Source organism: Brassica oleracea, chromosome C7, assembly GCF_000695525.1.
Source record: "Brassica oleracea var. oleracea cultivar TO1000 chromosome C7, BOL, whole genome shotgun sequence".
In the NCBI taxonomy this organism is placed as follows: Eukaryota; Viridiplantae; Streptophyta; class Magnoliopsida; order Brassicales; family Brassicaceae; genus Brassica; species Brassica oleracea.
Window position 1 is genome coordinate 29,923,522 of NC_027754.1, and position 26,858 is coordinate 29,950,379.

The 26,858-nt window shown below is 32.0% G+C and overlaps 2 protein-coding genes and 1 pseudogene across 2 annotated transcripts; 1 reads left to right on the forward strand and 2 right to left on the reverse strand.

Annotated features, from left to right (window-relative positions):
• Nucleotides 1–1,419: 1,419 nt before the first annotated feature.
• Nucleotides 1,420–3,077, reverse strand: LOC106301668 (nudix hydrolase 17, mitochondrial). Its single transcript, XM_013738121.1, has 5 exons — nucleotides 2,657–3,077; nucleotides 2,444–2,549; nucleotides 2,229–2,312; nucleotides 1,998–2,126; nucleotides 1,420–1,914 (listed from the first exon to the last, which is right to left on the reverse strand). The coding sequence occupies exons 1-5, from the start codon at nucleotides 2,740–2,742 to the stop codon at nucleotides 1,771–1,773; spliced, it is 549 nt and encodes a 182-aa protein (XP_013593575.1). The 5' UTR covers nucleotides 2,743–3,077; the 3' UTR covers nucleotides 1,420–1,770.
• Nucleotides 3,078–18,898: 15,821 nt separating this feature from the next.
• LOC106306739 (ankyrin repeat-containing protein At2g01680) lies at nucleotides 18,899–21,714 on the forward strand. The gene is made up of 3 exons (XM_013743467.1): nucleotides 18,899–19,487; nucleotides 19,766–20,175; nucleotides 20,673–21,714. The coding sequence occupies exons 1-3, from the start codon at nucleotides 19,166–19,168 to the stop codon at nucleotides 21,540–21,542; spliced, it is 1,602 nt and encodes a 533-aa protein (XP_013598921.1). The 5' UTR covers nucleotides 18,899–19,165; the 3' UTR covers nucleotides 21,543–21,714.
• Nucleotides 21,715–22,099: 385 nt separating this feature from the next.
• Nucleotides 22,100–26,858, reverse strand: LOC106301227 (annotated as a pseudogene).

A 26,858-nucleotide genomic window follows, 5' to 3' on the forward strand; every position in this document is an offset into this window, starting at 1 on the left:
ACGAGGAAAGATAAACGAGTATTTTACGAGGAAATCCTTTCGTGGTCGTTACGTGTATTTTGCGAGGAAACACTTTCAAGGTATTTACGTGTAGTTTACGAGGAACTCGTTTCGAGGTATTTACGAGGAAATATAGCGACCTCCTTACGTGGAATATTGACGTGGTCTTTACGACGAAATGATCTACTTCGTCTTTACGACGAAATATATTCCTCGCTAAGTTACGACGAATTAGCGAGGAAATATGTGTTACGACAGATGAGTAACGAGCAAACGCGGTTCCTCGCTAATTCGTCGTAAAGCCTCTTTTACGACGAATACGACGAACTCACGAGGAAAACCGCCCTCGTTAAGATTATGTTTTATCGTAGTGAAATATTTTGATCATTTTCTTTTTTAGAAAACTTTTTTTGACAAAACTCAAAATAATATATTTGAGAAAATTATTAGTCCTGCGTGTGGTCACCGCCAATTAACATGGGGTGAATAATGATTGATAAGTGATAACTTAATACGAACAGATTGATTCAACTACGTAAACATGCGACTCATCTTAATTTTTTCGTACCAGAAGTAAGATAACAAGCAGGAATATATAAGCTGAGGTTATAATTTTAAGAGCTGGGATAACAATGGATATATGAGTATCAAATTTTTTGAAATGTACTCGTCTTCTATCTGCTCTTTAGGAGAAGAAAATTACTTTATACGTTGTTTTCTCTCTTTTTTTTAAATAAAAATCATGAAAACTGAAGAAGTGATCAAAGCCACGTAAGATTACGCCACGTAAGATTACTTGATTCGAGAAATAGGATTTAAAATGCTTCTTAATTTATTTGGTTTGGACATTGGACTAAAAGGAAACGATCGATCATACGTCAATCTTTTTTTATTGTTAAAAGCGCAACTTGTTGTATTATAAAATGACTAGTAAACAAAAACATTTAAATATAAAGATATGGATCTTCCAAATTTTCCAAAAAACTATAGTATTATAATCGATCTTTAGTAGACTTATAAATATTGTCTTTTTCAATTGCAGCATGAACCTTTGTTTGAAAAACAAACAATTGTTACAAAAACAATCATTCTAACAAATAATGTTATTGTTATTATCTAATTAACTAGTGACTAAGATGTTTGTTTGGTGACAATGAATATGTAGCTGGACCCGGAGAAAAAACAAGTTTAGAAATGTGAACCAACAGTTTCGTAAAAGATAAAGCCAATTTGATAAATGACTCATCAACCTTTCCGATATTATCATAATGAATTTGGAAAACGACAATTTCCGTTACATATATATTATATCAATATAGCTTATGATTGGAGTAATTTATTGTTGCTTTTTCATGTAAGCAATCACACAATGACACGTATCACCAGTTGCATTATTAGATATTTCTCAAACACAAAAAATCAGCATGAAATCAAGTGTTCCCATGGCAAGTTCAAAGAGAGATGAAAAACATAAACAGAGGGAAACACAGTTGTACAGTTTTTGCTTGCACTCTTTGTTTAGGTTCGTAACTCTTCATGGTCTCTTTAATCAAATCTTGCAGAAACATTATAAACACGACATACAAGACTTGTTAAATCACATGATAATTTTTTTACTCCAAATTAAACCTAAAAATCTACTCATAATTATTGTTTTCCCGCTCTGCATTTGTTTTGATCTTCAGCTGTCTCAATACTAATTGAAACCCATCTATTTCGTTATCTACAGAGACCCACTAGTCCAAAAACTTCCATCACAATCAGTAGTCATCAGCACATTGTTTCAATAGAGATGGAAAGAGTCTTCTCTTCCTTTGGTTGAATCATTGGTGATGAGAGTCTCGCAACCAAAACATCTAAAGCTTCTTTCATCCACCAATCTCTACAGGCTTCTCTGGCGTCTACTACGTTCATCTGAAAAATTAGCAAAAAGATCGTTAGAAAATTCAACCAATATTAAAATTCATCGATACTATAAAGAATGTTTAGCTACTGACCCAGATTCTTTGCCTAGCATGTTGCTCAGGCCACAGCTCAAGTTGTTCTGTAACAAGCATAGGGAACATTAGTCCTTCATAGTATGTTCCTCTGCTTTTGCTCAAAAAGTCCCATTTTCCTAACTGATGCTGCCAAAATTAAAACACAAGAAAACAACAAAAATTAATTTTAAAAGAAAGAACAATAATAGCAAATAAAACAGAAAACAAGATTTTTATTTTTAAAAGTACCTCAACGTTGCCAAGAACTCCAGCTTCTTCAAGAGACTCTCTTGATGCAGCTTCTTCTACAGATTCATCAAGCTCCCAACCACCCTGAAAATATTAATTAAGTATTGGCAAACACAATTAATACCCAGAAAAAAGTTTAACCTTTAAAATACCAAAACCATCAAACTTAAAAAAAGATTGAGATTTTTTTTTCTTTTTGAAGAAAAAGTTTATACCTTAGGGAACATCATGGCGTGACCTTTTTGAGAAGAGATAACAAGAACTTCTACCTCGTCACTAATTTTTCCATCGCTTGATAACTTGAATCTGTACGGAATACATCTGCAAGATTTTCCATATTTAGAAACTCAGAAAAAAAAATCCAAAAGTAATTGTTTTTCTTTTTATGTTCTTCCGGCGGTGGAGGCCAGATGTATAGATGAACATACCCGACGACTTGACGACGACCTTTGTTGTATCTCTGAAACTGACGACCAGTGCGAGAAACCAAACACACCATTTTTTCAACTCCCATATTTTAGCTAAGTATTTTTACAGAAGAACCCCAATTTCCGAGATAGAGGAAGAGAAGAAAAAGATTATATAAAAGAAAAGATTTGAAACAACTATAACGGTTCAGAATCTGTAAGAGAGAAGAGCCCAAGAATCTATGGTCGGTTTACTGATCGGAAGTTTTAGTAGTTATGCTTTTAAGTGTTTATGATTCGATTTAGTTGTGCCTGAAAAGATTTGAGAGAGAGAGAGAGGAGGAGGAGAATGTGAAAGATATGAGACAAAAAGCGTTGTGTTCAACCTCCAATTGCTTGTCTTGTTTATATAAAAAACGGCCGCTCAAACTACCCCTTTTTAGTTAGTTTATGTTAATATTGTTGACGTAGGTATCAGGCTTATCAAATATTATCACCCCCTCTTTAAAAAAGAAGAAGTTATCATCCCATCTTCAAACATTTATTACATCAATATTCTTTATAATATAATTTTAAAATACTATTTTTGTACATAACTTAGGTAACATTTAAATTCACCCCAGTCTTTATGACCAATCAAAATGACACATAGATTATTAATTAAAAAACATTAAATTAAACAAAAAATAGCTACAAAAAATAAAAACGCTAATTTTAACGACGTTAACGCTTCCAGCTAAACCCTAAACCCTAAATCTTAAATTCTAAACCCTATAACCTAAATTCTAAACCCAAATCCAAATCCCAAACCCAAACCCTATATCCTAAACCCTAATCTTAGACCCTAAACCCAAATTATATACCCTAAACCCAAAAACTAGACTATAAACCCAAATCCTACACCATAAACCCAAACCGTAAACCTTAAACTCTAATCCTAGACCCTAAACCCTAATCTTAGACCCTAAACCCAAGTTATATATTTTAAACCCAAAAAATAGACTATAAACTTAAACCATATATCCTAAACCCAAGTTTTAGACTCTAAACCCAAACCGTAAACCTTAACCCAAACCCTATAGCATCTAAGTTTGGGGTTTGAGTTTTGGGTTTTAGGTCTAGGATTTGAGTTTAGGGTATAGATTTTGGGTTTAGGATTTACGGTTTGGGTTTCGTTTGAACTTATAGTTAATGTTTTGGGTTTAGGATATATAATTTGGGTTTAAGGTTTACGGTTTGGGTTTAGGGTCTACGACTTGGGTTTAGGGTATAGAGTTTAGGTTTATAGTCTAGTTTTTGGATTCAGGGTATATAATTTGGGTTTAGGGTCTATGATTAGGGTTTAGGGTATATGATTTGGTTTAGGGGTTTTGATTTGGGTTTAGAATTTAGGGTATAGGGTTTAGAATTTAAGATTTAGGGTTTATGGTTTAGCTGGAAGCGTTAACGTCGTTAAAATTAGCGTTTTTATTTTATGTAGCTATTTTTTATTTAATTTAATATTTTTTAATTAATAATCTATGTGTCAATTTGATTGGTCATAAAGAGTGAGGTTAATTTAAAGGTTTACCCCTAGATGACGGGTAGCTATCCAATTCTTTTGTTATTTTGGGTAAAAATTTGCTGATTAAGCCTTGTCTTTTCACCAATAAGATTTCCAAATTAAATACGATGATGCTTTAATTTTTTTGTATATATATATTACATTTCATATGAAGAAAATTGTAAATTTCAAAGTAGGGCCAAACGACGTGTGTGAAAAATAAATAAGGACAAACGAACCAAAAATTTGGATTGTATAATTAAAAACAACTCGTATTGCAAATGTGGAAGAGATTTTAGTTATCATTTAATTTAACTTAACGACATATTTGCCGACGTCAATAGACATATATAAACAAAATATGATACGTACACTATAAAATAATGAATCGGGTTGATGTATTCTTTTTCCTATAATATAATAATGATATAGCTAATAAAATTATATTCGAGTAACCAACTTAATTATGGTGTACTTAATTAAGTAATCACCGTTTTGTTAGTTGTAGCCAAAGAATTTTTCAAACTTACATTAGTAAAATTTACTCTCATAGTCGCAGCAGCTTGGTAAATATTGGTGGGTCAACAAAATTAAGAAGTTAGAGAATCAGTATGATTAAGGCATAGCCAACATATATTTCAACGTAATTAATAATTGGACGTTGTCCATGTCAACGTATTTAAGGGGTTGCTCTGTCGTTTCGTGGTCTAGGCTTGTAGGTTTGGTTGGTTAATAACAAGAGACATTAATTAAGTTAATAATTAATTACGTAAGTTTGATTAAAAAAAATGTTGTAATTTTAACATTTTAAAACGTAGTTAAACAATATAGTCTGTATCCTAACGCGGCACGTTTGTGTTGACTTTGGAAGGGACGTGGTCAGGTGCGTCGACGCCTCCAATCATTTCCTTAAGCTCGACCAAGTCCGTGTTTGAATCGTGGTTTGTGGACGCGTCTACGTTTGATGTTTGTTCGATGTATCTCGTTTTTTTTCTTACCCGAGTGGTGTAGTAGTTACGTATTGAAAGTAATTCGATCGTACTATTCAATATAAAACTGCTAATGTATAATGCGTGGTTTGGACCGGGCTTTAATTAACACGATTTATAGCCCCTTTGAAAATGAAAATTTTGTCCTTATTATATACCATCCTCATGGATAGAATATGATTATTAATTTTATGATCTGCTTGATTGCGATATAGTGCCATGCATGGAACAAATAGGCAGAAAATATATATTCCGGTTAGGGTTTGTCAAATTATATGCTATATTGGTTTATGATCCAAAAAAAAATATAATTGAAAAACTTTATGTAGAGCAAATTAAATACCAAAAGTATTTATGATATTTGCTTTGCTCTCATCATTTTGCTTAGTCTAAAATTAACAAATTAACCTCAGAAAATATCTAATATGATTATAAGTTGATTAGAGGGTTGTGATCAACCATATTAATGATAAAATATATCAATCTGTGTTCCTTTTTTTCTTTCTAACAACCAAATCATTTCATAAAAAAGTTTAACGAAGCAGTATCAATCTGTATTTCTTAATGTACTTAAAAATGGGCTATCTGCCTATCCACGTGATAGTTACTTGTTTTGAGATTGCTGGAATTAAGTACTTCATTACAAATAAGAAGTAAGTGATCGATCTACTTAATTAATATGATTTACATCGATAAACAAGAACATATTATCATTAATATCTTCTAGCTATTTGATTGATAAATTACTTAGCGTATGACAAACGCAGCGGTTGCACTTGTGGCTGCGGGAATTTGTGGATGCGGTTGGTTGCGGTTTATAGCGGTTTTAAAAAATTTGTACGACTGGTTAAAAAATCTGCGGTTAGAAATTAGTGCGTTTGCAGGATACTTATGATTGGTTAACAACCAAATGCAGCAGCGGTTAAATAATAAATTAACAATATTTGCATTTTATATAATCATAAAAATATCAAAAATCATAATATTATAATAAATATAAAAAATTTTCTAGTTTTAAATTTTTTAAAATTATAGAAAATAATTTATTTTAAAACTTTATAATATTAATTAAAATATTATAGATATATTTTAGTATTTTTATAATTCCAATTTAAAATTTTTATTGAATATTTTTATTTTTGTATTTATATTGTCTGAAAAAAAGAAGAAAAAAAATTATTCTCCCGCAACCGCAACCGCAAACGCTAGCTGAAACTAGCTTTTAAATTTATGAGGTTTAGAGCGGTTTGAAACGATTTGGAACGGTTTGAGCGATTATTGCAAAACGCCAACAACCTCTACCAACCGCAAAAACTGCGTTTGCGGGTGATGGCGGAGAAACCAGTCATACCCTTAGTCCTATTATCTAGGGGCTCAGACGATTGAAGAAAAATACGAAAAATTATCTCGAGGATTGAGTAGGTAAGTCGCAGAAGACATATAAGTTAAGTACACCAAAAAGGTTCAATGAATTTTGCTGAATGCTGAATAAAGCTATTCTTACTACTAGATAGGCGTAGACTTATCAAATGTGGATACTTCCTGCAAATGTGTGGTACGTGGATATAAAGCCATTCTTTAAATGCTACAACCATTAGTATTTAAATTTTGCCCACCGTTTTAGAATATTTCCACTATAAATCCACAAAAGTATTTTCTTTCACCAGCACACATGATTAATCTCTTTAGTCTGCACCCATCATAGTTCATGTGTTCTAGTAAGAAAACACTTTTAACCACCTAAGAAAGTATTTTTGCTGGCTTCATCTCACTTCCCAGCTTGATGTTCGATGAGATTAGAGAATTTCTCTACGACATTAGTTGTTTAACCATTTTGTTTGCCCCTATCTTAATATGTTGTATTTGCTTCTTTGTAATAGCTGATTATTTAGCCATGATAGTTTTGTTATCATGTTGTGAGTAAGAATCTATAAAATTGAGATTTGATAAAAAAAACACTAATGTTTATTATTATATGCTAATTTAAAAAAACTGTTGAAGTTATTTTCATTGCTTACACATATACGTATGGAATAACTAGTATTTTCACATTCACCTATCGTATTAGACGATCCACGGTATCATCTAATTTCTTATCGTACGTAACACTATACCGAAGATAGGGAGGTTTAAACTTAATAGATATCCATTTGGTGATATATATTTTTACTAAAAGTGTCATACTATTCAAACTTCTAATCTATGCGAAATTTTCAACGCCAATCCGAATCCAGGCCTATTTTACTGATGTTTTTTTTTGCGTAAATATAAAAAGATTTTTCATGATTAAATGTTGTTATCCACAAAACATGAAACATTATCAAAATTCAAAGCTACTCTCCTAGTTTTTGAAAATAAACAAAACAAATTAAATGGAATAAATGACGGAAAATAATTGGTCGGAAAGAGAGACCGCCGCACGATATGTTTCCCTCAGCCACAAAGACATCGCCTACAAATTATATGGACAGGAAAGAATCTTAAATTCTTAATAATCATTTATCAATAATCACTTCTTTTTTTCAAAAATAAATAAATAAATAATCATTAATCAATCGCATCTTCTTTTATTCTACTATAGATTCCCCGCTGTTTTTTACTTCAAAAACATGAGTGTTTGTTTACGAATTTGATTAAATTTTGATTAATTTTGCATTAAATTATTATTTAACTTAAAAAATATATTATATAACTTAAATTATGGGTATAAGAATGACTTTCCGAGAATATAGGAAATTGACACTACCACGAGGGTATCATGGGTTTATGGATTGTCAATAAATGATTAGATGAAACTATATAGGGACCCAAACTATATATCTTTTCAAATTATTATTATTATTATTATTTTAATTATACGGGGTATCCTAACCCCACAAAAGTGGTTCATACTAATCACGTATTGCCACGTGTCGGTCTCCTGTCTCTGGCGATGCAGAAATGTTAATTCTCCAGTGGTCGGAACTCGAATCCTGGTGGCTTCACTGAGCTTTTGCCTCAAGTTAATCACCAACAAACCACAAGCCCTGATTATCTTTTCAAATTATTAGTTTTTCAATACGTTTCCATTTTCATTTAACAAAGCGCTACAAATTTATACTATTATTAAAACTGAAGTACATTTTGTAACTGTTTGTAAACATGAATAACAATATAATTTTGGAAACATGAATAGCAGTATAAAAAAAGTATGGTATCCTTTACTAGTTTCATTAATATAATTACATTAATTGTATTTCTATATTTCACTTAGTTTAACAATTTCATTAATTATATTACATTAGCAGTACATCACATCATTAATTACCGTAATAATAATATTACAAATTTTTATTTATTAATATTAACTTTGTGCCAACTATAAAATCAAAAATTTAAAATAATTGGGTTTTGCATATGGTTAAAGGTTCGATTTAGTTTTTTTACTAAAACTGTTTTTTATTTTAGTTTCAATCGGTAGAAAATTATGTAGCCAATAAGATAATTCAAAGACATGTTTTTGTGAATGAAATAATAACTTAAATCAAAATAATAAAAATGTATTACATTTATTGTCACTTAATTTTTTACTCCATATAATTATTTTACTAAATAAAAAACTTTTTCTATTTCACTTAATTTTGCCAAAAACATAGAAATTGTCTTTTATTAGTTTATAATATCAGTTAGGCCTGACCATTGACTATTCATTTAGGTACGTGTTGGTCTTTTCATGTATCTTTTTTTGGTTTTGAAATTATTTTCCGTTTGAATATTATAAATTTATGTGTGGGTTTTGAGTTCGGTCCTTCTGGGCATGAATGAGTTTTTTGATGTATAGGAACCTAAAAATATTTAAGTAACAAATGTGTTTGAAACATGTTTGGATATTTATACCAAAAATAATCATATTACCCTATTCGGTACAAGTTTTTTTTGAATAAAATTAGTTATACTACGACACATCTATAATATATGACACTAATTATGAAAAACAAATATCAATGTATAAAAATGTAAGAACCAATACTCGCGCAGGTGCGCGGATCAATCTCTAGTAATTAACTATAATATTATGTATATGCATTGGATTTGTTTTTGATATTCTCTAAGGCTTCAATTGGTGACCACGTTTTATGAACAAAATAATGGTGAAATTCTTTTTCTTCAATTTTTATAACAATCATGTTAAATTTTTTGCCAAATTACATACACATGGCCCCACTCTATTCCTCTCATTTCCTTAAGGATGAAAATAATTATGAAGAAAAAAGTTCCTCTTCCAATTTTGATGGGAATAAATTGAACATAAATTTATATATTTCTATTTTTTCATTTCCTCAATTGAATTTTTTTAAACTATTTTATTCATTTTTGTGTTCAATTAAACGGTCACCAATTGAAGCCTAACTCTTTATAGTTGATACTTTCATCTGTTTTGCAAAAGTACAATCTTTAGATATATGTTTTAAATCACCATAGATTTTACACATAAACTCATACAACTTTTACCAATATAAATAAATAAACTTTTGAACATCACTGTCCACTAAATAAGCAATTTTTTTTGAGAAAAGGGTTCAAGTAAGTTTTTTTTTACATAGTAATAATATATATTCTAGAGTGCAGGTTATGTATAGAGTATGCGTTGGTGTCTTTAATCGGTAATATAGACAGTGAATGTTGCATGAATATAATAAATATATTTTTTGACGAAGAAAATTAAGTTTCTTTTCTTATTCTAGAAATCTACTTTGTAGTCTCTAGAAAACAGAATATTAGGATAAAGACTTTGCCCACAATTTTTCTTCTGGAGTTCACATTCAGATTTGGGATTTTTCCCCATCCAAAATTATAAATTTATAAGAGATTCGAGAAGAAGGTAATTGGAAAGCGACTTTCTAGAATTTAGAATCTTAGAGGACGATTATTGGGGTTCTTAGAATGAGGTGTTTAGCGAAATATAAGAACCCGTCTCTTAATTTTTAATTAAAAAAGTTAAGAACCGGTTCTTAAAACTCCTATTTAAGAACCGGTTCTTAGTTTTTTTAGTTAATAGTTAAGAGACGTGTTCTTATATTCCGCTAAGAACCCCACCATAAGAATCCCCCAATAATCATGGTCGTTTCACAAACATTGATCGTAGTTTTGCTGAGAACGAGTGTGACTCGAAGGCATTTATAGAGTAAATTTTTACTCTAGATCATTATCTATTCTAAGTTGAGCTAAAAAAAAGTTAATTGTCAAGTAGAATATGTTTCATTATTTACTCTATGCACTATTTACAAATAGGAAAAATTACATGAAATTTTATTCTGAGTTTTATCAGTTATATAATTATAATCTAGATTTTTTTTTCTCTTTCTTTTTCACCTTTTTATTTTACTCTCATTCTCACTTTGTTATTTACTTTCATTTACTTCTATTTATCAATTACAACAGTAGAAAGGAGAAGAAAGGAAATCTTCTTAAATTTTTGGGAAATATAATATTTTAATTATAAAACCTAACCTCTCTAATATTATATTTACTCAGAACTTCTGAGTAAAACAAAATTTGAAAAGGACGTTGAATGATGTCCACCTTTAAACAGTTAAATATATGTATGAATGATAACGGGTGGAAAAATGGTTGCATGAGTCGGAACTGATCTCGCATCATTTTACCGCACTATGTAATAAATTAACAATTACCTATATATATATATATTTTTTTTTTTTTGAAACACAACAATTGCCTATAATATATAGTCTAGAATTTTTGGGAATTTGTTTTAGGAATGAAAAAAGAAGATGTCGGCATCAAAGGAAGACCGGAGCAAGTCGTGAGGGTTGAAATGGTCGAACACCACATGCACCCCTTCCCTCTCTAATAATATAGCTTGTGAGCCCACCTTATTAAACTATCTCTTGTCCAAGTCTATATATTGTTTCTTATTTGTTGTTCATTTATGATAAATTGACAAATTATGATTTTTAATATTTTTTCTTTTAAACGGGTTTACATATTTTTGTAACCAAGGACTAAAACATGTTTCCATGTGTTGTTTATTCTTTAAAGGAATTTCCTTTTGATAATTATAAGATAAGAATTGAATCCCATAATAATATTTGGATAAATGGGTAGCTGACAAATTGTTTTTTTCAATATGTAGAATATATAGATGTCTTACATATAAAGCATATAAATACACTAATAACTACAAATATAAACTCTTTACAAAAACTTGTATAATTAATATTCAAGAAGACATTTTATTATTATTGTTATTAGTACTAAAAGTAATAGGTAAATGTTGTTTAATTGTTAAGAAATACATCTAAATTTAAAATATTGATGCCAAGCTAGAATGATGCCAAACAAAGTTAAAAACCCAAAACAAGTTCATCCTAATGATTGTATTAACTAACTTATACCAGAATCTACCATTATGGACGCCTCTCAGCTTTAGCTAATTTTGATTCTTGGTATTATATTCAAGTATTTTCGAGTACATGTTCTAGAGAAGTAGTTGGATTTTGTAATACCTCAAGTATGAGTGGACGTTCGGGTACCCATTTAGGTTCAGTTCGGATCTATTCGGGTTTTGGTTTTTTGGGTTCAAAGATTTCAGCCACATTCGGATATTTCTAAATTTTGGTTCGAGTTCGGATTCAGATAATCCATTTAAATTATTTTTTAAAATTCATTACATGCTTTAAAGTTCTCAAAATCTATAAACAAAGTAATATATTACATTATAAATTTAAATAACATATGTCAAAATACCTAAAATTAACATATAAATTGGTTTAGTTTAAATATTTGGATAGAGAATCAATAGATATTTCGAGCAGTTTTGGTGTTGAGTATATTTTAGTTATTTTAAACATTTACCTTTTGACTATTTGTATATATTTTCAAGTATTTTGAACAATTTTAAAGTATCTTATATATTTTGGATGTTTTTAATATACATTAAATCTAAAAATAATAAATAAATTTAGATATATAACTTTATTTCAGATATATTCGGGTATCCGAAATACTTTGGTTCGGATCGGATTTGTAAATATAGAGTAAATTTATCTGGAAATTTTAATTATAACTAAAGTTTCCCCTGTCTAATTATGAACATGTTTATTTCAATGTATGTGTAACCCCGTAACATTTATAATATGATTATACGATTTTTATTTATAGAAACATTAAAGTGAGATTCAGTTAGTACCACCATGTGACCTGATGGGCTCTTCGTAGACAGGTGTGGGGGCAATTTTGTTGGATCAACCAAACCCAGCGTTTTATAAATTATATTGGCATTCAAGACTACACTAGGAAATACTGTACTCAATAAAACAATGGGTAAAGTCAAATTTATACGAAAGTGGACCTAACTGATAATACACTTGATTGATGTGAGATCTTATAAAAGGAATATAAATGCGTATAATTCTTCATATATTTAGTTTGGTTTGATTTCTGTTAACAACTGAATAACACTATAGTAAAGGATCGAAAAAATCATTCTGAATTACGAGAGAGGTAAAATACATTTTCAAGCAGACTTCTTAAACGAGATAAGTTTTAAGGTGCATATGCATCCGTTTTGATTATAAACAGTTGCTCAATAACTAACCAAGAAGTGATCGTGTAATGATAATGATTCGTTGTTTGGCCAGGTGAAGATATGATCATATTTGAGATCTTATTAAAAATTCAAAAAGGACTATTCATCAATATGTCGTTGTAGAGATTATTTAGATTTCGATCTATATAGTTCTTGATAAAAAAAAATCAGTTGCTCAATATTTATTACTCTCACGAACACTTTCAAACTTAAGCGAAGGATTTCGGAAATACCAGTATTTAGGTGAATTTTTAACAATTTTTACATGGTTCATATATTCATATATTCGATCCTCAATTGTATATAATTTCGAAAGTGTATAATCCATGTATACGCCACTGTAAGTTAATCAAAACCTTAACTGTAATTTTCATGCAATATTTTCATTTAAAGTTCTATATGATTTGTTGCGAGACTACAAACAATATACTTTATAAATGGTTTTAATGTATTGGATCCGAGTAGGATTTGGACGACTTTGAAGGACACATCTTTTTCAAAGACTTACTTATCTATTAAATGTAATAAAGTCACTTTTAAAAGTGAGTATTCTCTAGAACACAAAAATTTCCACAGTATGATAATTTAAATTAATTGAATTTTGTTTATTTACTTTTATTGTGTTTGTTTTCTGGATAAAATCCAAAAAAAAATATAGTCGCTTTCTGTCGACGTGGCTCACTTATCACCCAATCCCTTTACTACGTTGTAGTTTTCTTCTTTGGCTCTTAATCCAGATCATTAATTATAATAATTTTGTACTTCAAATCATTCAATTAAAGATGACAAATGAGCTACTTGTATATTCTAAAACGAACCAGAATAATCAATTTTTTTGATAAAATATAAATAATCATACAATTCAAATTAAACTCGTTGTTATACTATTCCTAATTTTCTAGAACAATCAATAAAACGAATTTCGAAAACTAGCCTTATATAAAACTGTTGGAGCTAACGATGACCAATGAAATGGCGGTGATGCTTGTCATTTAGGTCGGTGGCGGTTTCCATTACGGCTACGTTGACGGTGTGCTAAGTCATCAACATGAACCATAAATATGAACCGTTACTGCTACGTTGACGGTGAGTAGTATTTTTTTTTTTTATATTGTTCACTGTATTTTATTTAATACAATATATAAGGCCGTTGTGCAACGGTTTTTTTTTTATGTATTAATTTACTAAAAATCATAAAATAATAAATCATTTTACTATAGTATTATGATTTTTTTTTTGCATATGTTGTTTGAGTCATACCATAATAAATCATACGATAAATATAAATACACCAATCAAATCAATGACAACATTATACAAGTTCTTATGTACTAATTTAATGTTTTATTAAATAATTCTTTAAAATTTATTTTGCTAGGATTTTTTTAAAAAGGAAAAAATTTCATTTTATAAATCTCCTTTTATTTAGAATTAAAAAATAAAAAATAATATTAAATACACTTTTACAATATTGTTTAGAATTTCAGAAAAAAAAATATTGCTATCAAATAATTATTTTTAGTTATTAATAAATATTTTTAAAATTGCTATTTTTACAATTCGTATCAATACTAATTTTACACTTCTTTTGTTAACTAAACAACTTTACAATTCGTATTAACACTTAAAAATAATATCAAATAAAATTTTCCAATTCCCTTTTAGTTAGGACTTAAAAATATTATACAAATTTCTTTTGTTTAGGATTTTTTTTTATAAAAAAGGAAAGCAATTATCAAATATTCTTTTACAGTTTTGTAGGGTTTTAGAAAATGAAATTAATATTACCTAATCTTTTACAATTATATTTTGTTTAGGATTTAAAAAATAAAATTTCTATCAAATAACTATTTCCAGTTAATATTAACTATTTTTAAAAGTTGAAATTTTCAAAATTCGTTTTTTCCAATATCATTAATATTTTTACAATTTTTCTTGTTAATAGAATAATTGTTACGATCATGTTTATCATCAAATTTTTGAAGTAAAAATTACTATTAAATAAAATTTTACAATTCTACCTGGTCACGATTAAAAAAAGGATTTTTTTTAATTGGTTAAGATTAGAAAAAAAAATTCTTTTATTTAAGATTATAGGAAAAGAAAAAGTTATTTTCACATAATGGAAGTTTTTATTGACATATTCACAATCTAATTTTTTAATTGATACATATCACAATCATATCAGGTAAAATATTTGAAGTTAATTTTGGTTTATATTTTTTAACACAAAATTATTAAAAAGTAAAGTTAGTTAATTATAACAAAAATAAGATTACTTTTTACGTTTTTTTTATTTAGACTTTTAAAAAGGAAATTATTTATTCTATTTCTTTTAGATTTTTATACAACTATTTTATTTTTAATAGAAAAAATTGTTTAATCATTCATATATTTTGCCTTATACATACAAACACATATTTATAATATTCACACATACTCATGTACAATAACATCAAAATTAAAAGTTATGCTAGCATTAGCATTTTAAGATGTAATAAGGATAATAAAAAGTTGAGTTGTATCAAGAAATTAAAATAAAATACTCACGTAATACTTTTATGTAAATACTATTGTGTTTTGTAAAAATAATATGTGGAAGCTTAAACCTAAATATAGATGTGAAATATTTGTAGCTATTTTTTGTCATAATTTTTTAACATACAATTATCTATTAAAAAAAGAAAGTTATTTACTTGTAAGAAAATAATAAGAGTAATTTTAAAATTTTATTTTAATTATGCTTTTTAAAAAGTAGTATTATTTATTTTAAAATTATTTTTTTTCATGTTTTTTTAAAAAATCGTTTTTACTATTAAATAATTTTAAAAGTAGTTTTTTCAAAATTCGTTTTTATTATCTTATTATATATATTTTTAATCATTATATATTTAAACATATGTCACAATATTAGAAGAAAAATTATTATCAAATAATCTTTTGATTAGGATTTTTAAAAAAGAAAATTACTATTAAATGATATATATAATAAGATCTTATTATATAAAATTCATTTTTGTTAATATCTTAGTATGTATATTTTTAACTATGAGATAGATTAACACATGTCACAATCTTAAATATATAATTGCTATGTGTTGCGATTATGTTAATTAACAATTTTAAAGAACCAAACTTTATATAATAAGATTAGAGTCATTTAGCTCAATAACTAATTAACCATAAAAGCGGCGGTAATTGGGTAAATGACTATACCTGTTTAAAGTGTAGAACGAACGTAGTGTATTCCCATTTTGGCCCTATAATTAGGCATGTTTATTACCCTGACATTGTCTTTGCTCAGACTATGGTACTCTAGTTGATAAGCTATTAAACCCTATCACACGCAAAATATTGTGTCAGAAATTGCAAATTCTCAAATCCCTTGCTTCATAGGGAAATTAAACACGCTTGCAGGGCTTTTGTAGTTGTTCTTAACACAAAAAGATTAGGAGTGGTGAATTAATTTTCAGAGAGGATGGTGGAAGATGCATCTGAGAAGATGCGGACGATGCAGTTGAGAAGAATTAAAAAAACAGACACTGAGCCCTGCACACGCAAGAAGCATTGGCAAAAAAAAACAGAGGTGTGTAAACGAATCAAATATATGCAAAATAACTGGTCTAGTAAATAAGATTTTTGTCAAAATGAAAACAGTTATTGCTATGGACAAAGATTCATCTTATATTTTTGTCATTGACTGTACATTTGTAGGTATATGTAAAGAGCATCATTGACCGAGATCCATCGCGGCCATTGGATTAGAACACACTTGAATGGTCTGATGAGGAAGTTGATGAACGGGTGGACAATCTTTTGAAACTCATAGAGAGAGGCCACAAGTTCTGTAGCTCAATGTTTAAAGGTGGAGCTACGAAGAGCGATGTCCAGAGAATGAGGGAGGATGCAAAAGCACGTGCTAAAGAAAATAAGACAAGTAAACTACCGGTGAACACTGGCACTGTGGAGATTGACAACACTGCATCTGTTTTGTTTGATAGAATCAAGCCGGAGCTAGTGCGAATTGATGGGAATGTCTCCTCAGCCATGACAGCCGTAAAAGATCTAGAAAGGAAACTAAGCTTGATACAGGGGTCAATTTTTGCAGAACCTGGAGGTTGATTGGGAAAAAGAAAGAAGATTTTAGTGATGTGATTGTCTTTAAAACTGGATATATGGTTTTAGTGATGGTTAATAGATGGTTAAACCGGTTAGTTTGGGTAGAAACCAAATTTTCTGATTTAAACCAGATTTTGCACTTGAAAACGAGAAAGTTTTGTTTGAAACCCAATTGTGTTGATGTTGTTGAAGTGGAACCATTCACTGGTATTCACTGATAACCGCAATGTTGTTGATGTTAAACCATTCACTGGGAGGATTAGCAGGTTGTCGAGCTATCAGTTCTGACTATGTGGCCATAGAAGCCAAGGTTGTAGCTGTTATGGCATATGAATTCCACCATACCTTATATGTTGTGAATTGCGACCTGTCTTACTCTACTTAAGTGTGATAAAATTTGTGTTTGTTTGAAGTTGTTGTGTGTTTATCTGTGTGCTAAGACTTTGGGTGTGTTATGACTTTGTCGAAAACTGACTTTATGTTTCATTGCATTATGATGTTTTTAAACTATTCTCGTACCAAATTAGTATTGTTTAGTTACTTTAATATGCCGAAAAATCGGTTTAGCAAATTTCAATATGGATACTAAAACTGAAAACCGGTTAAGTAAACAGTGTATTGATGTTGTACGTAATAACCGGTTTTGATTATTTGTGGAGTTAAAGGGTTTCTCTCTGATATATATAGCCAACTGATTTAGCGGTTAAGACAAACATATAAGAAGATATATCTTTTTTACAAGCCAACTAATAGGCATGTTAGTTTGAAATATGAGTTCTAATGTTTATGATTTTCTAAAGCGAAAGTGTTTCGATGAGAGCTTAGTCCTATGGTTGTTAAGCTAACAAGTATGACTATTTTGATATAAAAAACATAGGTTTAGTGAACAAGAGTTGTGTTTATATAGTTAGCCGATTAAGCACATTTCAATATGGATGCTAAACCAGAAAACCGGTTGAGTAAAACAATGTATTAGTATTAGAAGTAATAACCGGTTTTGATTACGTGTGAAGTTGTAAATATCAATTTGCAAAAACCAATTGTGATTGTGAATTGTACGCGCCAATTGTAACCACTCATTAAAATAATGAAAAACGACATCGGTTTCCACTCGCTTGGTTTAAATATCTGACACCAACACCACTCTTGGAGACGGTCCTAAATCAAACGATGATGCCTAAATCAAAACTCATGCTCACAAAAGGACATTGAGGTCATATCGCATACTCACTATGACCATCTAGCTAAATAAAGATGATTCATACAATGTATGGTTGCCTAGTATATCTTCTATCCATTACTCTGCAGTGCAAATACTCATAAGATTAATTGTTAAATATAATGCGCTTTTACTCATATTAAATATTGCCTTAAAACAAAATAGAAGCTTGCTCTATATTTACAAGCACAATAGTCTTTTAAATAAAAGTAGTCGAGTTACGGTCGGCTGCTTGGGCTTTGGCTGCTTAACTCAACTGTCACAGCGATAGGTATGTCTTCTTTGAGCTAGAAAGGTATAGAATATTATATCTTTACTCATGACAAAAAAACTATATTTTTACTCATGAATATTATTCCCATTTTTTTAGTATGATATCATTCCCAGTTTTCTACAGCAGAAATTAAAATCTTAATAATAAACGAGTCATATTTTTATATAGCTTTATATATATGCTGAATTTGAGTTTGTGAATATTAATCCAAATAACAATCACATGCATATTTTGATATCTTCCAAAATTAAAATCATTTAAACTGTCAACGGTCCACATGATCATTCGTTATCAATACTAAAATAAGTTGGGATAAAATAATAAGTTTTAGTACAAAAAATAGTTGCTGTCTTATCAAATTAGGAAAAATACATTTTAAAATGAATAAAATACAGAGAAATGAATTATTAGAAAGGGGGAAATTCACACATTCAGGTTTTGATTGACAGAAAGATTCCCATTATCTTTTTCAGTGTCAACTCTCCAACAAAAGCAAAACTCTTTAAAAAAAAAACACTTTCTTTTTTTTTTTCTATCAATAATACATTAAATTAAAAATTAAAGCAAAAGCAAGAACCCAACACGGTTTCACCCACATGAATCCCAACTCGATTGCAAAGCATAGCTTTCAAAAAGATGTGTCTTTTTGAAACTATTGAAGATCCAATCTCGTAAATTTGATGGGGTCTGCGTTAGATTTCTAGAGAGAGAGAGAGAGAGAGAGAGAGTGCGTGTGTCTGTGAAAAGCTGAGAACTTTATTCGTCTAGAGAGAGAGAAAGCTCAGAGCTTTAACGAAGATGGAGGCGAAGCAGATGAGGTTTCTTACTCACCAAGCTTTCTTCTCCTCGGTTCGATCAGGAGACCTCAACCAACTCCAAGAATTAGTCGAAAAGTTAACCGGAGACGAACTCATCGATGAGTCATCGCCGTCTTCTGCTGTGTCTGAGCTTATGTCCGTTCAAAACGACGCCGGAGAAACCGCCGTGTACATCGCCGCCGCTGAGAATCTGCAAGATGTTTTCAGTTACTTGATTAGGTTTTGTAGTTTGGAAGCAGTTAAGATCAGATCCAAATCCGACATGAACGCTTTTCATGTCGCCGCCAAACGAGGACACTTAGGTATGTCTTGTCTGAATGTCCTAATCTCTCTGTTTCTATTATTCTTTTTGCTGAAAATAATGATCTTTAATTTTGAGTTCTAAATCAATCTTGAAGACTATAATCTTGTTGAGATTTTAGGGATATATACAATTTAGTAAGAGTTATATACTTTTTTTTTTTTTTTAACAAATTTGAGGTTTATATAGATAAATTTATTAAAAATTTATAGGGGTCATAGGCTAATTTGAGCTTCACTAGCTTTATTCTTGACCCTTTTTGGCTCTGACTATCTCCAGGCATAGTGAAGGAGCTACTGAGTCTATGGCCTGAGCTTTGCAGAATCTGCGACGCTTCAAACACGAGTCCACTCTACGCAGCTGCGGTTCAAGATCACTTAGAGATAGTAAACGCAATGCTAGATGTTGATCCGACCTGTGCGATGATCGTTAGAAAGAACGGGAAAACATCGCTGCACACAGCGGGCAGGTACGGTCTTCTTCGGATAGTGAGAGCTCTCATAGAGAGAGACGCAGCGATCGTCGGTGTCAAAGATAAGAAAGGTCAGACCGCTCTTCACATGGCTGTTAAAGGGCAAAGCGTGGAAGTAGTTGAAGAGATTTTGCAGGCTGATTACAGTATATTAAACGATAGAGATCGTAAAGGGAACACAGCTCTTCATATCGCTACTCGAAAGTGCCGGCCACAGGTATTATAAGACCCCTCTAATACGAGTGTGTTATTACCAATGTTCTAGAAACTGATTTTGGGCCTAGACGGCAAACTAGTAATAGCCGAGACTATTTTGTTGAAATCCTATTTATAAAACACAAATCGGTCTAAATCATTCTAAATAGGTCCAAACCGTTTTAAATTGTTTTATATCTGTTTAAATCGTTCTAAATCTGTTAAATTAAGCAATAATGTGAGTGTAAATTTAAAAATTTGTTCAATTTTTTTTTTTGTAAATCAAGTTTTTATTACTCATGAAAATAATTTTATAATTAAACTAAAAATCTATTTGAGTGTAAAATATATAAAAGATAAATCAATAATTTATTAACGTTTATGCTTTAAATGATCTTTATAGTCACTAGTATTTTACAAAACACCTAGTACAGCCTAGTGATCTTTTGAATATTGGTTATTTCGATTGTCTCTTGAGAAAACACTGTTGTTGATTGTGTTTTGTGTTTTAAATTTTAGATAACGAGCTTGTTGCTGACGTTCACGGCGATTGAAGTAAACGCGGTTAACAACCAGAAAGAAACCGCAATGGACTTGGCTGATAAGCTTCAGTACAGCGAGTCAGCGTTGGAGATCAACGAGTCTTTAGTAGAAGCCGGGGCCAAACACGGTAGATTCATAGGCCGTGAAGACGAAGCTAGAGCCTTGAAGCGAGCAGTGAGCGATATCAAACACGAGGTGCAGTCACAGCTTCTACAGAACGAGAAAACCAACCGGCGCGTCTCCGGGATCGCCAAAGAGCTGAGAAAGCTCCACAGAGAAGCGGTACAGAACACAACTAACTCGATAACGGTCGTGGCGGTTCTGTTCGCGTCCATAGCGTTCTTGGCGATATTCAACTTACCTGGTCAGTACTTCACCGACGGGTCGCGAGCGGGGAAAGCGGAGATCTCGGGGAGCACGGGGTTCCGAGTGTTCTGTCTTTTAAACGCGACGTCGCTGTTTATATCGTTAGCGGTCGTGGTGGTTCAGATAACGCTGGTTGCGTGGGACACACGTGCGCAGAAGAAAGTCGTGTCGGTGGTGAATAAGCTGATGTGGGCGGCTTGCGCGTGCACGTTTGGAGCGTTTTTGGCGATTGCGTTTGCGGTTGTGGGGAAAGGGAACTCGTGGATGGCGATCACGGTGACGGTGCTTGGGATGCCCATACTGGTGGGGACGTTGGCGAGTATGTGTTATTTTGTGTTTAGGCAGAGGTTTAGGAGTGGTAATGACTCGCAGAGGAGGATAAGGAGAGGGAGCGGGAGTAGATCCTTCTCTTGGTCTTACTCTGCTCATGTTTCTGATTTTGAGGATGAGTCTGATTTCGAGAAGATTATCGCGCTTTGAAATTGGATTTCGTCTTGTATAGTGGAGAGAGGAGGGGTCGTCTCTTCTTTTTTTCTTTTATTTTTTCCCATGTTTGTGATGTATTTTTGGAAAAAAAGATCAAAAATGTAATGTTGTTGTAATACTAGAAAAAAAAATAATGTTGTATTCATAGAAAATAATTAAACAAAATAATCTATTTGTAGTTGAGTGTTCATGTTTCGATTCTAGCCTTAACACTTGTTAGCCTCTAACAAAATCAAAGAACAAGAGTAAAAACAAAAAAAAATGTGAATGTGTAGCTGAAACAGCATTTCTTGCCATTAAGGGAAGATAAGGGATGAGTTATCGACTTTATACTTAGTCAATTTACAATGGACTAACTCATGTGTACAAACTAACACGCATCCCTTATCTAAACCAGAGAGCTTGGCTTACATCAACCAATTGATGATACATGACACTTTCTTCACATGTAAAATAGAAATGATACATTTGGATGACAGTCGAATTAACTTTATATATATATCATTGTGAAAAAGGAAAGTCATAAAGAGCTTTGCAGAACAATACGAGAACCGTGTTCTTTTTTAAATCAAATGGAGCATATCATTCAACATAAGTATACAATAAGGCATCTCTATCCTCATGTGGTTTTCCAGTTATATAAAACAACACAAAACCATTTCTAAAGGGTAATAAAAATAATCTCCCTTTTTCGAAAGGAAGCAAATTCAAGAGAAGATACCATAACAATGGGTAGACCGAAGAATCTGTCGTAAATAAAACACCCGACAGAGATAGATATATACAACTTCATAGGAGACAAAAGGGATCAGTGGTGTCTATATCAGGGAGGTTTAAAGCTGTAATTGACCAGAGCCTTTTCTTGAGGATCTTGCCGGAGGTCGATTGTGTTCTGCAATTGATAATGATGTCAAGGAAGGTGGTTGTTGTTCTTTAGATGTCCTCACCTCCTAATAACACATCAATTTAAACACAGTGATATTAGTTTATGTCTGAATCAACCCCTTGACAGACTAGTCCAATTAGCAGCGTTTGTAAATTCACATAAGCGCAGAAAATGAAAGGAGAAAAACAGCGTTTTTCACAATCTAACCAATACAAGACAAATTTCTAACACAATTTTCTTGTATTTTGTGTTTGTCACAAACCCAAAAGAATGATATGATATGACCACACCACATACATAAGATTTTGGCAAATATTGTGTAATTGGTATTAAAATTCCTGAAACTGTGTCACCAATCAAAGCATTTCCGATAAAAAATGTGTTGCGTTGTGTGTACTAACTAACCTTTGATGTAGAAGAAGAGGAGGTGCTATTAGAGTAGTTCTCTTTATTCTTGCCTGGCCACGATGCTGATTCTGTACATTCTCAAATTGTTGCAGCCGTGCAGCAAAGTTGATTCCTTGGTGAGAACTGTTGATATTATAGTCTTCTGCATCACCGTCCTCGTGATGATGCATCATATACTGAGAGAAAGGAACTCCTGAAAATGCTCTGCTTATTTGGTCTCCACCGTTACTGAATGAGTACGTTGGGACAGTTTTGAGCCTCGTCTGAAGTATCCTAAACGCCCCACTTTGCTGAACACAAAAGAAAAAACAAAACCAGGCACTATCAAATATCATCGATTTTGTTATAAACAGAACAATTTTTGCTCTATTCTTCTGTTTTCTTTTACCTGTGGAAGTAACATTAGAAGACCATAAAGTGTCTTAAGCAACCATGGGTACCTTCCAGGTTCCAGAAGCTGGAAAAGAGAACAGGTTTCAATAGCAATGTATAGAAGAAGCTGGAAAAAGGAGACAGATCTCTTTTGGGTTGAGATAAATCAAGCAAACCTGCAATCTAAGGTAAGTAAAGATTGGAGTTTCGAGAAGACGGATCAATTTGTCAAGCTGCACGAAAAATTTGACGTTCATGTCTTCTTCTACCAATGATTGAATCACGACGCTCGCGTGCTGGTAAGCCTGTCAACGGATGGTGATATTTAAAAAAATATAAAACAAATAAATGTTTCTGTAATTACCTGAGATAATAAGCAGAGGCTTATAATTGCCACAGGTGAGTGGCACCATGAAGCGTACAAGGCAACCAAAAGTTCTTTCCCTTCACGAGTGACGAGCGAGCCTCTTAAAAGATTTCTTAGTTTTGATAACTCCGAGGACGTAAGCAAAATCAAATTCAACGCCTGAAAACATAAAAGAAAAAGACAGTCAAGTCAGCACCAAAACAAAGTGAGAAATAACAATGCAAACTAAATCAGTCATCTAACTGTCTAAACCCTCAAACACTCGTTAAGTGAAGAAATTTGGGAAAGGAGAAACACCTGAACCATGGTTGAAGCAAAGTCAAGATTATCTTCTCCCTCTAGTATTGTTGAGAGCTCTCGATAGACTCTTTCGGCATCCAAAAGTACACACAGCCTCCGGATAATAAGGGCACCACGCCTAAACAAGATAGGTTTTTGACTAACTAAGTAATATGTTCTTTCTAGAAACTTTAAGACAGATTATAAGATGGGACTAACCTTTCCAATAGAGAACTATCAGATCGAAAATTGTGGATTAGAAAGACAATGAGATGGCGAAAGTGTTGTGGATCTTTTGCTATATCAGCATGAACTTCCAGAACCAAGAGCACCACCTTTAATATTTTTTAATGTCCAGATAGTTCAATAATCATATTAATTAATTACTAGACAAAACCAAACCTATACAGCATAGAAATTCACCAAACAAACACTCAGGAAGATAAAACTTACGTCATCAGAAGAATCAGATAAAGCTTTTAGCAGTGTGTCAAATATGTCATACAGGAAGCTCATGACCTGTAGCAATATTACCACTTAAGCTTTAAAGCGATGAACAAAAGGGGTCATTTGGAAAAGAACGATGCCAAACAAAGACTGGTCTCTTCACCTCAGCACGATGCTTGTTTAGAAGTGTTGATATCCAATTCAATGCTTCAATTCGAGTAGCCTCATGATCGCTTGATAGCTGCCTGGTCGATGCAACCAAAATCAGACGAACATTGATAGCATTCTAAAGGACCAAAAACAAAGACACAAGAAAAAAGAAACAAACCTCTTTGCCACAGAGAGAATTGCACCAACATCAAAACCATCCGAGGGTTCAACATGGATTGAACGAAGTTCTTCATTGGTTTCACGAGCAACCTTATGCAAGTAAAAAAGCATAAAGAAAGTGAAACGTTGCACAGACAAGACCAGCAGTTTCCATCACTAAGGAGGAGGAACCAAACCTACCTCTCTGATTTCTTCATTTTTGTCAGATATGCAAGGCAAGATAGCTCCAAGAATATCAGCATAGTAGCGCACGAGCTGGTCACCCCCAAGTTTCACAAACTCGTTTATCTACAGAAGTACATTTTTTTTTCTATTAAAAGACCTATTCAGATCATATGACTCTACTGGAAAGACAAAGTAGCTCCCACATATGTAACCGCCAAGCAGAAGAATGTTTTTTTCTTCTTCTTACCCACGTGATGGCTGTTAACCGAGTGAATTCATCAGGAGACGAAGCCCTCTGCACCAGTATTTCAGCCATGCGACCATAATCTACAGACTTTCAACAGCAGTATAGCTCCAGTTAAAAATTTACCGATGAAATCTTAAAAACGGCACACTGACTAACTAACAACGTACAGAAAAAAAAAACACTGAAAAGGGATTATAAATCAGGACACAACAGAAACCGTACTGGTGAATTTTTAATCTCTTGAAGAAACTCTGAAAGAGCAGAAACAGCATGCTGTCGTATTTCATGACTGGAGTCGCTCAACATATTGAATAATCCTAGAAAATAATTGACAAGTTAGTTCACCTGATAAATGATTGTACATGAATAAGGTTAACAAAAACTGCAATTACCATCAAGAAAGTCTGGTAGAAATCCGAGCATATCAAAGTCTGGAACACTGTCAAGAAGAGTGATCCAATCTACCAGAAACCGTCGAACATAAGGGTTTAAAACGTTCATGCGTTCTTTCAACAGAGGTATGAATTCCTCAGCACTGCAAAATCCAACAACCAACAAAGTGAAGCAGGAGAGTCGAGTCTTTTTTAAGTAAATAGTAACAGAGTTATCTTCCACACACACACACACACATACCTGAACTCATCACTTTCCGTCACAATATCCTATTCCACAAAAGTAGCTAATCAGCAAACGATTAAACATCAATATAGTACTCGTATTAAAAAGAAGGAATACTGATTAATACCTTAACAAGGCCATCTAAGACATGAGCAGCACTCTGGACACTGGGATCAGAATCTGCCGAGAGTTTGCATAAAGCATCAAAGATCTGATTGAAGAAAAAAATGAACTCGCCTCTGACAATCTGCAGCAAACCAGAGAGGTAAGTGAGGGATGGTGCATCAACATGCCAGTACCAACGACATAGTAATGTTAAACTAGTAGAGAGTGATATACCTTTGCAATGTTATAGAGAGCTTCGCAAGCATAGTACCGAACTCGGCTATCTTGATCAATAAAGGATTCAATAACAGGTGGCACTATTTGCTTCATGTTTCATAAAAATCAAAAGGAGGAAGAATCAGAAACTATAGTAATACCATTGATACACACTGATTACATACATGATAGTAAAACATAGATACCTCAAGGTATTGAGGAGCTGCTGAAGACAAACCAACGGTAACAGCAGCTAAGGCAAGAACTCCACCCTATTCAAAAAGATAAATCATCAAAGTAAGAGCAGAAAAATGTAAAAAAAAAGAAAAAAAAGAATGAAAAATAGCAAAAACCTTGCGATGATTAGGTTGAGGAGATTTAGCAAACTCCTTGACCAAAATGTCAATGACTTTGGAGAGCTTCTCATGGTCACCCGCTGAAGTTAGATTCTTCACAGTGTTCTCAATCTACAATTGAAAGAGGCGAAAACAGTTACATATCATCATCATCTGAGAGAATGAAAGGAAGTGAGAAGTGAGAGAACCTCAAGAGCCGCATATTTGCGCTTCTCGTAGAGTTTATCGGAGAGATTGCGTTGAACGGCGGTCGGAATCAAGGAAAGAGCGTCTGCCATGTCAGTCCGATGATACCCCCAAAAATTAAAACCGTAAATCGTCTTTCTTTCTTTCTTTCTTTCTTTCTTAGAGATTTAGGATTATTATTCTTAACGTCCTTAGCACGGATCTGGTCAAAACACGGAGGAGGAGGAGGAGGAAGTCATCTATGGCTTCTTACCCAGTTGTTACAGTTTCCGGGAAAAATACAACTTTTGATTATTATATTTATTTTTCTCTTTTGCTTTTGTCTTGT

What these genes read in the sequence shown, in the direction of transcription:
- LOC106306739 (XM_013743467.1), top strand. Translation starts at nt 19,166, where the DNA reads ATGGAGGCGAAGCAGATGAGGTTTCTTACTCACCAAGCTTTCTTCTCC. An exon ending in CGCCAAACGAGGACACTTAG is followed by an intron (nt 19,488 to 19,765) that starts GTATGTCTTGTC and finishes GACTATCTCCAG; the next exon opens with GCATAGTGAAGGAGCTACTG. An exon ending in CTCGAAAGTGCCGGCCACAG is followed by an intron (nt 20,176 to 20,672) that starts GTATTATAAGAC and finishes TTTAAATTTTAG; the next exon opens with ATAACGAGCTTGTTGCTGAC.
- LOC106301668 (XM_013738121.1), bottom strand. Translation starts at nt 2,742, where the DNA reads ATGGGAGTTGAAAAAATGGTGTGTTTGGTTTCTCGCACTGGTCGTCAG. An exon ending in ACGCCATGATGTTCCCTAAG is followed by an intron (nt 2,313 to 2,443) that starts GTATAAACTTTT and finishes TAATATTTTCAG; the next exon opens with GGTGGTTGGGAGCTTGATGA. An exon ending in GAGTTCTTGGCAACGTTGAG is followed by an intron (nt 2,127 to 2,228) that starts GTACTTTTAAAA and finishes TAATTTTGGCAG; the next exon opens with CATCAGTTAGGAAAATGGGA.